The sequence below is a fragment of the Poromitra crassiceps genome (assembly GCF_964638095.1).
Source record: "Poromitra crassiceps genome assembly, chromosome: 13".
Taxonomy (NCBI): Eukaryota; Metazoa; Chordata; class Actinopteri; order Beryciformes; family Melamphaidae; genus Poromitra; species Poromitra crassiceps.
This window is the reverse complement of record NC_139644.1, coordinates 19,141,032-19,153,785: the sequence shown is the minus strand read 5'-3', so window position 1 is coordinate 19,153,785 and position 12,754 is coordinate 19,141,032. Positions and strand designations below refer to the sequence as shown.

At 44.9% G+C, this 12,754-nt stretch overlaps 1 protein-coding gene across 1 annotated transcript; it reads right to left on the bottom strand.

The window, feature by feature from the left end:
• Positions 1-2,415: 2,415 nt before the first annotated feature.
• On the bottom strand, positions 2,416-9,278 carry ndufa4a (NDUFA4 mitochondrial complex associated a). The gene is made up of 4 exons (XM_083649235.1): positions 9,141-9,278; positions 8,214-8,302; positions 4,571-4,634; positions 2,416-2,689 (listed from the first exon to the last, which is right to left on the bottom strand). The coding sequence occupies exons 1-4, from the start codon at positions 9,180-9,182 to the stop codon at positions 2,633-2,635; spliced, it is 252 nt and encodes an 83-aa protein (XP_083505361.1). The 5' UTR covers positions 9,183-9,278; the 3' UTR covers positions 2,416-2,632.
• Between the last annotated feature and the right edge of the window lie 3,476 nt (positions 9,279-12,754).

Sequence of the window (12,754 nt, the reverse complement as noted above, 5' to 3'; positions counted from 1 at the left end):
CGCCCTGTTCGAGAGGCAAGTCAGAAGGGGCCTTGCCACTGCATCAGAGAAGTAAGACCCAAAACAAAAAGGCAAGCTACACAAATGTTGTAGAAAAACAACAAAAGTGCCCTTGCATGCATAGTTTTCTCAGGCACAACTTGATCATGTAGAAAGGGCTGGATTAAAAAGGTCGATGTTGGGACTCAGGGGGCACCATGCTTGCCTTTGCCTGGGGGCCCCCAAATCACGAAGTCTGCCCTTGTTCATCATAAAATTGTTGTGTGATAGCTCTTCAGATCGTGATATCTCTAGTTACAATATGGTCAAAATCAAGACAAGTTATCTTTATTTTATTTTAGGGTAAGAAACTCCTTTGTTTGCAAAATTACTTTCACAGACTTGATCCTGTACTGTAAAGATATGACATAAAGTCGTGATAAACTTCATCCAAAATGGATCTAATCTAAATGGATATCCTTCTGCAATTTAACTGTTCATTATCAAGTGCAGTTTTTGTTGATTTTTCTCATGCCCTAAACTCTGTAATTTGACATAGCTTACTTTAGATATGTGCAAATCAAAAAGTTCAAACTCAAATAGTGTTTCATCTCATACCAACGACACAGCAGATTGATCAAATCCAGATCTAGTCATGAGATGTTTCCGACAGTTTGAGTGGCAGTATGAAATGAGAAAATGCTTCTGAAAAAAGTTTTTTTTTTCAGAGTTCCATGATCCAAGTGATGATTTACTTCAGTGTTTGGTTTTCATAACACAAGGGCTCCTCAGAGTTTTGTGTGTGTTCTTGTCAATTTCAAGTTATTTGAACTAATAGCATTCCATTTTGAATTCTTAAAAAGTGTGAGTGTTCAGTCAAGCCAGGGTGAACATGCTGTAAAATGTTCCAACGTGAAACTTGTCGTGACACACTGTACCACCTTAACTTTTAACTCGGCTGAGAAAAGCTCAGCCTCCGAGGAGTGAGTAGGTGAGGTTTTAGACGTGGGTTTCTATTCAAATATGAAGGTCTCCTTGACATTTTCTGCACTGCGTCGGCTGCTCATCCTTGTCGCATTTTCCCCGAGTTGCAGAGATGAACAGCGTGACCTGTTGACATTTGCAAATTCATCTAGCGGAGAGAGCGATGGCATTCTATAAGGAGAAACACTTCTGCACGTCCCTCTAAGGGAGTCACGCTGCCACTGCTCATTGGAACACGTGGACAAGTTATTGCTTTATTCATCAAATATAAATCAACCTTTGCAGACAGAGTGCAATGTTGCCTTCACACTCACTCTTCCCGTTTTAAGTCAGCAACTCAAGTGTCTCCTGACAGCTTGGGGACCAAGCCTGCAGCACAGCACTGGGCAGATGGTTAGGCCTTGTAAACTGGACTACAGACTGGCAAGGCTGCATTACATTCAACAGGACTGTCACAGCTGCCACCAGAGAGCTCAGTATTGTGAAGTAACCAGGCTCAAGTATGTCTCTGCCATACCGAGAAGTCTCTGGATCGCAGCCAGGAATGCTATGCCATGTTACGCCAGTGAAAGCTGGGTTAAGGCTAGCCGCGACACGCAACTCTAAATGGATTCTCCTTTAGAGTTGCGCACGGCTTGCCCTTCTCCGTGGAAGTCAGACCCAAAACAAGCTCGTACGGGCTTCAAACATGCACGAATCACAAAGACAAAAGTACTTTCAGTTTACGAGTACGATGCTTATTTGTGTAGCCAGAAACAGTATCTTTCCCTTTTCAGAGACTCTTCTGAAAGTACTTTTGTCTAAAACTGAAAGTTAACAAACACCGTTGCCAGCCCGTTATGAGGGAAGACACCCGTGGCTATGCGTGAGTACTTTTGTCTTTGTGATTCGTGCATGTTTGAAGCCCGTACGAGCTTGTTTTGGGTCTGATTTCCACGGAGAAGGGCAAGCCGTGCGCAACTCTAAAGGAGAATCCATTTAGAGTTGCGTGTCGCGGCTAGGTTAATCGTGCATTCCTTTATAACTGGGAACTGGTAATCTTACCGGTTCAAAGTTCATGAGCTGGGACGTGACGTCACTAGAGCTGGTATTTCCCATTCCAAACTCGTAGGAGCCTCAGCAGCCCCAACCTCAAAAATCCAAGATGGCTGCGCCGCGCAACAACACTAGTTATAATCGTATAAATGCTATTTAGCACTTCTGTCTTGTTAAATCAGCTATACACACAGCACGGCCTACTTCTATCTGTGTGGACATGAGGCTGCAGTGTTTGTATGCGCAAAATGCTGTCATCGGATAGCGTCTTCACTTCACGTTTTTGGCTCAGGTAAGGGTTGGCTTTTATACCTAGACGCAGTAAACCATAACTTGGCCAACTGGATAGAACCATCTCTGACTTGGCTATTGTTCACAATTGCAACCCCAAAACAAAACTGAGTGAGTCACGAGAAATGAGACGGATTCTCACTTTATTGACAACCATCAACAATGAGGAGAAAAGGGACACGGTGTTAACGAGTCGATGGGATGCGAGTTGGAAACTCAAACAGTTAGGAAACATTGTGCGGTGTTTGCCTCTTTGCATCCATTTGGGTTTTAGGGAGGAAGTTCATGTGGTGCTGTGCGGATCAGCTGATGTTTTCAAGCCTTTGGTCCAGCAGTTTTGATCTTAGAAGTCAGGGCCTTCCTTCTTCAGCTTGCTGTAGTCCAGGTTAACTTTGTAGAACTGAAAATAGACAAAACAATTTCAGACACACTTAGGAAGAAGATATAGCGGATAAATGGTGTTTTAGGGTGCGTGGCACAGCATAATGTTACAGAAATTAATATATGTATGGTGGTCTGCAAAAATGTGACATTTTAATTGTTTTATATTTCCATTAGAAACTCCTACCCTATATACGGTAACTTTTTTAATGACTGAGCTAGCTCTCTCAGACCAAGAAAAGTCCAAGTATTTTTATGCGTCTAAAAGTAAAATGTGAGAAAGATGGCTTTAAACATTCCCCATTCTATTTTCTACAGTTGCATTCCACCAAAATAAAAAATACTTTCCCCTTTGTTTTATGACAATAATTATTCACCATAATGTACTACGGAGTAACCAAATCACTCAAAATCCCTGCAAAACTAATTTTCTACCTTCTTGTAGCAGTGACATGTTAACACATTCACTGCCAGACGTTTTTTTTTTACTGTAGTTAGCTTCTGCCAGAGGGGTTTTTTGAGGATTCTGGCTCATCTTTCAAGACCCGAGGATTCTTTTCTGCTAAGATTTTGTGAACACACAATATCTCAAAAGAACTAATAGAATGTGTGCTTTCTCTGTCTAAAAGAGTTAGTTTGTAGAGTTAGTAGTTATGTAAGCATTAGCAGTTGAATACAGCATGGTTTCAGCATCAGAAAAATTATTCAGAGATAAACGGCTTTTTGTGAAATTCGATAGAACAGTCACTTTAACCATTCATTTTTGTCTCTCTCTCTCTCTCTCTCTCTCTCTCTCTCTCTCTCTCTCTCTCTCTCTCTCTCTCTCTCTCTCTCTCTCTCTCTCTCTCTCTCTCTCTCTCTCTCTGAGACACACTAGGTTTAATCCTAGTGAGAGGGGGAGGGGGAGAGGGAGAGAGAGAGAGAGAGAGAGAGAGGGAGGGAGGGAGGGAGAGAGAGCGAGAGAGAGAGAGAGAGAGAGAGAGAGCGAGAGGGAGAGTTGCTTCCAACTCCTCCCTCCGTGGGCGTTCTTCTTGGCTGCAGCGGCCGTCACAAGCTTGTCACCAGTCTCACTGCTTTACTGCTGTCCTGTGCCTGTCTGCGCGGCCGCTGTTTGAGGAAGTCTGGATGGACTCGCTCGCTTCTTGGAGTTTTGGTTGAGAGAAGCTTTTGCGATTCTGGTCATATTTATGCTGCGTGTTTCAAAGTGTGTTCCACCTGTAATCTATTATGCAAATTTGCAATCCCGCATCGCCAGCAATCAGCGCGAAAACGAAAGCGTTTTCCCCCATCCATTTTCATGAGAATGGCTGCTTTTTGCTTGCCTTCCTCTAGTCAGGAGGACACTGTCGCCACTTAGTGGCTCGGTGGAATGGGTTGTAAACGTTCGGTGGCTCCAATAATTATATAAGAGATGTAAAAGGGTTAGATGCACATCCCTCGGTCAAATTTTTTTTTTTTCATTTTTTTGACGTATTAATACGTCATTGGCAGTCAACCGTTGGATTATTTTTGACGTATTAATACGTCAATGGCAGTGAACGTGTTAAGGGTTCTCCCAGACCATGACACATATGTCAAAGCACTAATGCAATCCCAATGGTGTTCTATCAAATGATGTTCTTTAAAACGCCATTGTAAGTTTTGTCTGCCGTTTACTCAAAACTGATATATCTGGAGGTCCCTGGAAACGCCTACTCTTCTGGGGGAGCGTAAGCAGTTAGTTGCTTGATTAGATTTGTTAAATCAGATTATGTAGTTTGATTCAGCAACATGTCTGGCACAAGTCCATACATAATCCCTGATTGTGCCAGGCTACCTAAACTCTTCGGAACAGAGCATGGTACAGTCAGAATTTGGAAAAATATGATTATGTTATGAATGAGAAGTGACTGAGCCACACCTTGTACTGCCCGTTCGGGCCCAACTTCTGCCAGGGCTCCTGGTTTGTCCCAGCCCTGTCCCAGCTGTAGAGAGGGATGGGGGAGGTACAGTTTTAATGTACATTGATATGACACCAGAATCTGTGATAGGAGGAGCTTATACGTGAACATAGGAGTGTAATCACTGATTTACTGAGATCATCACAACATTGTGCGTGTAATGTAATGTCTGCTTCCTTGCCTCCAAATCCTATCACAAAGAGAGAGATATCCCCCCCCCCCACCCACTTATTCGATATTCGCTTGTTTTGCCCGTTTCTATCTGTAATAGCTTCGTGAAAACTGCACCAATTAATTCCAGATAAGTCTTATTTTGTACAGATACGTGAGGCCGACATTTCACAGCATTGATCAACTCACCAACCGCAGCGGTTATCGCGCAATTGCCAAGGAACGACTCTGAATATCCTTCTGAGTGCGTGCGGCAGGCTGAATATCTAGGGACCGTCGTCAAAGAGCAATATCTGTAGTTTCACTTTTGCAACAACGGTTGTATTTCCTAAAAAATAGAAGTAGAAAAACAACTGTTCCGTTTCTAAACATACAGGCTACGCCCATCATAGTCTAGTCACAGCGCCACCTACTGGCAACACAAATAACGGTTTATCGAGAGAAGCGTTCATCCGATCGACTTCAAACTTTGTGAGTGTGCTGCTGGGAACCCTCCGGAGTGCGGTTCCGAATTTCGGAAACATGCAACATTACTGGCAACACAAAATGTGGTTTATCTCAAGAACCGTTTGTCCGATCGACCTCAAACTTGGTGGGTGTGCCGCTGGGAACCCGATACAGGCCACCACCTACTACACCAGAGGAGCCATCTAGAAACACCCTAGCAACTATGTTTGTTTCTGTGTTTGTCTGCTTGTCTGTGTGTGTGTCTGTGTGGCCTGGGTGGTTCCCTCTCTCCCAGCTCCTGGAACTGGCTTGCCTTGCTTATGGTAGCTACTCTCTCAGCCAATCAGTATGGGGTCCAGCCGCTATGCCGACCACCCGCAATGCCGACTTTAGGTTAATGCCAACCTTAGGTTAATGCCAACCTTAGGTTCAGGCGTGGGGGGTGGGAGAGCTTAGGTTTAGGGTTAGGGTCTGGGGGAGGTTAGGTTTAGGCGTGGGGGGTGGGAGAGGTTAGGTTTAGGGTTAGGGTCTGGGGGAGGTTAGGTTTAGGCGTGGGGGGAGGTTATGTTTAGGCATGGGGGCTGGGAGAGCTTAGCTCCAGCCGGTCCACCGACACGCTGCACGCCGCCTCGCTCAGCTGGTTCTGCTTGTGGGGTATCGGCACTACGGCCTGTCGGCACATAGACGCGGCACCATCAGTATACAGTAGACCCGTAGTTGTTCCTGTTCCCTCATGCCTGTTTCCTAACATTGTTTTCCCCTGTGTTCAGCATCCCTCGTGCCCTCTGCCCATACCTCTCCTGCCAGCCTGTTAGGTCATCGGCTCATCTACTTGCCTACCTGCTTGGCCCCTGCTACCTCACCTACTTATGCCTCAACCCATCTCTTCGTCCTATTCTCAAACCTACCACCAGCATACAGAAAACGTGTTTCCATCCCATCCACCCTTTTTATTAAAATAGCTCTCTTGTTAGTGGACCGATCGACACCAAACCACCTCTCATCTTTTGCTAAGCTCACTGCTGAGGTTTCACAGCCTTTGTTTTGCAGGAAAGATCATTTAGGATTTTCCTAGACAATAAATTTGTCACAGAACCATATTTGCGGCTTTAAAGACAGGAGCTTAGCAAAGGTTTATAAGTAGTTTGGTGTCGATCGGTCCACTAAGAAGAGAGCTATTTCAAAATAAAGGCCTGGAATGACACCTTTTCCTGTCTAGGCCAAGTCTGAATGATTCTTCCTGCAAAACAAAGGCTGTGAAACCTTAACAGTGGGCTTAGCAACAGATGAGAGGTAGTTTGGTGTTGATCGGTCCACTAACGAGAGAGCTATTTCAAAATAAAAGCCGCGAATATGGTTCTGTGACAAATTTATTGTCTAGGAAAATCCTAAATGATTTTTCCTGCAAAACAAAGGCTGTGAAACCTCAGCAGTGAGCTTAGCAAAGGATGAGAAGTGGTTTGGTGTCGATCGGTCGACTAACGGCAGAGCTATTACAAAATAAAAGCAGTGAATATGGTTCCATGACAACTTCACTGACTAGGTATATTCAAATGATTTGTTTCTGCAAAACAACAGCTGTGAAGGTGGTTGTTTGGTGTTGATCGGTCCACTAACGAGAGAGCTATTTCAATAAAAAGGGTGCATGGGATGGAAACATGTTTTCTGTATGCTGGTGGTAGGTTTGAGAATAGGACGAAGAGATGGGTTGAGGCATAAGTAGGTGAGGTAGCAGGGGCCAAGCAGGTAGGCAAGTAGACGAGCCGATGACCTAACAGGCTGGCAGGAAAGGTATGGGCAGGTGACACACAGGGCAGAGGGCATGAGGTATCCTGAACACAGGGGAAAACAATGTTAGGAAACAGGCATGAGGGGACAGGAACAACTAGGGTCTACTGGATAGTATACTGATTGGCTGAGTAGCTACCATAAGCAAGGCAAGCCAGAGTTCCAGGAGCTGGGAGAGAGGGAACCACCCAGGCCACACAGACACACCAACAAACAGACAGACAAGCAGACAAACACAGAAATAAACATAAGCCGTTTTCACACATGCGCTTTATACCGGGAAACGACCAGAAAGCGGTGTAATGCCTTCATGTGTGAAAGTTGTTTTCCGGTATAAGCATACAGGCTTACAATGCCCGTCATCGCAGACATTTCACCAGTTCGGAGGTTGTCATAAGAGCGGTATGTCTGCTTCATGTGTGGGCGTGCCGATTTCCCCCCCTCCCCTCTCTGCTCGCTCTCTGGCCAGTCCTTCACTTCAGTCCGCAGCAGCAGCCCGACACACAGGGACAGGCACAGCGAAAATGGCAGCGGCTTGTTCTAGTCTGAAGCCGCCCAACGCTTGTTGAGAAAGCAAATGCACGAAGCGAAATGTGGAAGTATTTTGCTTACGTTGCCGACAGCGAAGGCCCCTGGACACATCAAACTAAGCCAGTCTGTAAAAAGTGCTTCAACGTGACGCAGGTGAACGGATAAACATCGAACAGCCAGGCTATTTCTCTCAGACAGGAATGCCAACTTCTTCAAAGATTTCAGTTCAAAGACTGGTTAGCGAATGTGAGGGATACAACATACATGCCCTCTTAAGTCAAACGAGTGTGATTTATTGTGTGACAAGCAAACTTATTTCACCATCGGAGTTTTGCCGCCCCCCAAAATAAGGACGATTCCCCATCCAAGTGCACACGTCACTCCCCACCCGCTCTGCAGCGCCCCCCCCCCCCTTCGTTCTTTGGCAATTGCGCGATAACCGCTGTGGTTGGTGAGTTGATCAATGCTGTGAAATGTCAGCATCACGTATCTGTACAAAATAAGACTAATCTGGAATTAATTTGTGCCGTTTTCACGAAGCTATTAGAGATCGAAACGGGCAAAACAAGCGAATATCGAATATAAACCCAATTTCACCCCGGTGTGTAGGCAGGGATATGACAGAAAGAAGACTTCCAGTTCCTGAGACATTACTGGGCTCCTTACCAGACGTCAGGGTTTCTGATGGCCAGACGAGCAAGGTACCCAAAGGACATGGCCATTCCTCCACCGATGAAGAAGAGCAGGGGGATCAACTGTGGGCAGCAGACATTATGTAGCCTTATTAGGGTTAGCAATTAATGAGGGACTGTGAGCTAAGTGAGCTAAGTTAGCTCAGCTAACGTAAGGCAAAGCTAACAATTATGTTACAAGACGTGATCGTTACATACACAAACACTGAAAGCGAGTGTCTTGCAAGCAGTGTAATGTTACTGCACAACGCGCTAAAGCAAGTCAATAAAAATGGCTTGGTAACTTGGTGTTCTCTAAAAAATAAAGGTAACGTGGGTGACTTTAACAGTATGCCAATACACTCTGTCCTAGTGGACCCGTCTTGTCCTTGAGGATCATAGCCATGGTGTGACGAAACGGGCCTGTCTGAGCCAACTTGCTGTCTAACAAACGTATACGGTATGGCGTTGGTTATAACGTCACAAGTAATAAGATATAGAGATATAACTAGCATAGTTGTGACTCGGAAAATTCTGTTTTAAGTGGGTAACTGGAACGGTTAGCTCACAGTGCTAACGTCACCTAGCCAGCTAACTTGCTAAGCAGTAGTAGTTGCTAACGTCAGTGAAGGCATGACCTGATTTGACTCAGAGTTATCACCTGCCAAAGGTCTCGGCAAAAGTGACACCGTTGAAAATACGTATTAGTCGATAAATACCAACTAATAAAACTATCAACAAGCCATCCACATACATGTAGCAGGTTATTTTGAAGTCATAGCAGGTTGTTTTGAAACCACGGTGACATTAACGCTAGCTTGCTAAAGCTAACTAGCGTTAGCCCCAAAAATCCACAATTCTTCCCAATTTAGATTTGGCCTGCAAACGCGTGTGTTTTCTCGAATAATACAATTTTACTTACAGCTGGGTGGTTCTTGAGTTGTTTGCTGAGCGTAGTTAACATTCTGGCGTCTGTGGGTTTACTTCTCCCAAATTGTTACAGAAATAACCGGATTTTAGAACAGCCTTGCTAGCAGATGCAGGTTTTTTCTGCAGATAGTAGGACAGACGGGGGCAGAGAGTATTGAAGGCAAGAATCGAAGTCAACAACGCTCCCGTCATCATGGCACAACAGCACAGAACCATAACAGCCAATCAGAGGCGTCTCCTTCAGGCCAAAATGGCGAATTTGCTGCGCTGATGTTGCAATGGAACGTTTATTTGTCTTAGGTTCTTATCAATGTAAATTCTTTGGGAAAACCGACGAAGGTTTAGGTGCTTTATTTACTGCCTGATTTAGGTCTGTGTTCAAAACACATTCTTAGACATTATTATGTGTAGGTTTATGCTATACTGTATTTGAAAAATAATAATTTTGCAAATAACTTTGCACTGTTTCTTCAATTTGCTGCTCTACAGTATATTTTTTTATTTCTTTACTGCATTTTCATCTGGCATATGTAATTGTTGCTAACGTGAAGCCAACATTTATAATTTTCCAAATTTCTTCCCTCCTAATTTCCCAAAAGTATTTTGGTAATCAGTAGGCTACCATTGTCAGATTAATGCTCTATCATCAAAATGCTGCTTTAATCCCTGGTTTTTAACCATTATAATCTGTATCATTCCATTTTGTTTTACATCTCTTTCCACAAATACAATTTTACGCATCTTTCATATTAATGGTTCGCCTATAGACCCCTTATACGCCTACGTCACAATGACAACAAACAGCGTCAGATGCGCAAGACGGAGGCAGAAAGACAGACTCCGCGCAGCCCTGTCAAGTAGTTTTCCAGTGCCTGTGAAACTATTCGAGCTAGATATGTCTTCGTGTTGTGCAGTGCGATGCCAGAATCGGAAAGCTATTGTAGCAGAGTATTCGGGTCCGCCTATTCACACTTGGTTAATAAAATAATAAACGATAGAGCCAGGCTGTAAGGTTATAACAAGCTTTTCCCCACATATCCTGTTCTACGCAACTCGAAGGAACATACACAGCCTCGCACACACGCAATAGAACACAACACAACACTGAACAGTCTGTTACACTATCAACAAAGCAAGGACTAAAGTTTTACCGAATCCCGTCAACTCATACTGCTTTTAATGCTAACCGTAGGTGTCTTTGGTTGCAAGCCGAAAGAGGAAATCGTTAAAAATGCCCGACTTTGCAGTGCTCGCTCATTTCATATCAGGTAAACTGTAGTAGGCTGCTAGTAACAGCCACATCGCTCGGTTAGTTAACAACCAAGTAACGTTAAATAATGTCATTATTGAGTTGAACTGATTGGAACGAGGACATCATTAAAAATGCCCAACTTTGTAGTGCTCTTCATAATCAGGTAAGCTGCCTGTAGCTGTAGGCTGCTCAGCCACATCGCTCGGTTAGTTAACGACCAAGTAACGTTACATAATGTCATTATTGAGTTGTGTGCATTATCAACATAACAATATATCTTTGCAAGTTACAGAATAATTATCTACGCTATCCCCAGTTATAAAGGAATGCACGATATGTTAGCCGCAAAACGCGACTATTTCACTCGAGTACCTCTCCCATCATAGGAGATACATCTAACTGCAGACCCGCAGAGCCAGCTGGCTACGCCTCTTGACACGGTCTGGCTACGCCTCTTGGCACGGTCTGGCTACGCCTCTTGACACGGTCCAACAACGCATTAAGAGTTCGTGTGTGTCAGTTCTGCCCAGGCTAAGAGCCCCTATCTCGGGTACCATAGACCCAGGCAGGTCCCCTTACCTCCACACTGCCTCTGCCCAGGCTAAGAGCCCCTATCTCGGGTACCACAGACCCAGGCAGGTCCCCTTACCTCCACACTGCCTCTGCCCAGGCTAAGAGCCCCTATCTCGGGTACCACAGACCCAGGCAGGTCCCCTTACCTCCACACTGCCTCTGCCCAGGCTAAGAGCCCCTATCTCGGGTACCAGACACCCAGGCCAGCCCCCTACCTCCACACTGCCTCTGCCCAGGCTAAGAGCCCCTATCTCGGGTACCATAGACCCAGGCAGGTCCCCTTACCTCCACACTGCCTCTGCCCAGGCTAAGAGCCCCTATCTCGGGTACCACAGACCCAGGCAGGTCCCCTTACCTCCACACTGCCTCTGCCCAGGCTAAGAGCCCCTATCTCGGGTACCACAGACCCAGGCAGGTCCCCTTACCTCCACACTGCCTCTGCCCAGGCTAAGAGCCCCTCTCCCGGGTACCACAGACCCAGGCAGGTCCCCTATCACCACCCATCCACTACCCAGGCCTGGAGCCCCTCTCCTGGGCACCAGAGACCCAGGCAGGTCCCCCTCCACTACCCGCCCTGCCCCTCACCTTGCCCGGGTACCACACCTCCGGCAGAGACCCCCCACCTCCAGGACCTTGCGCACCAGGGGGTCCTGTGCCCCCCACTCTTATAACGCAATATCCACTCCAACAAGGGGATTATTCCTGAGAATAATTTTAATATTGATTGTAATTCTTGCCATTTTTGTAATACAGAGATAGAGACAACAGATAATTTATGTTTTTCACTGGATTAGCTACTAGCTTTTGGTCTAATTTGAATTTATGGATTAAATATAGCATTGATGCACTACCACCATTTATACTTGAAACTGTCAAATTTTGAATATTCATTGAAGGTAAAAAAAAATAATTTTTAATGAACAATGTAATTATTTTGACCAAATATTTTATACAGAAATGTAAATACTGTATAGCAAAACTCTACTCTGTCTACAACCTTTAAAAAGGATTTAGAAACATTTTCCAAATCCATAAAATATACATATGAAAAACAAAATGTGTTGGGTGAGTTGAAAACGAGCCTAACTACGCTCAGTGTGGAAGATAGAAAGCATAATTGTTCTTGTAATTCTTTAAATCAAGAGAAAAATAACGAGTATTTTATTTTGTGTGGAAGATAGAAAGCAACGAGTATTTTATTTTGAAGGGTGATGTGTATACCAGACCGTGTCAAGAGGCGTAGCCAGACCGTGTCAAGAGTGTCAAGAGGCGTAGCCAGCTGGCTCTGCGGGCTCTGCGGCGCTGCAATTATATGATGTTTGCATCATAGTCGCGCTCGCCCGACCCCTTTATCGAGGGAAAGTTGCACATTTAGCGATCTACAAGCTTCAAACATGCACCAATCACTAATATAAACTACGCACCTTGTTGCCACGGATGTTGTCGAGCAGGCCGCGCTGAGGCCGCGCTTTGTTAACTCGTATTTTAAGAAAGTTTGGGTTATTTGTGTGTCCGGAAACATTATTTTCCCTTCTCCAACGACTCTTCTTCTTTTTTGCTGCTCACCGGTTCAACTGCTCAACTGCGCCACCGCATCATGGGGTATTGTGACTGACAGAACGACACAGGGCAAACCCCATACTTGACACATGATGTAATACCCCATGATGCGGTGGCGCAGTTGAGCAGTTGAACCGGTGAGCAGCAAAAAAGAAGAAGAGTCGTTGGAGAAGGGAAAATAATGTTTCCGGACACACAAATAACCCAAACTTTCTTAAAAT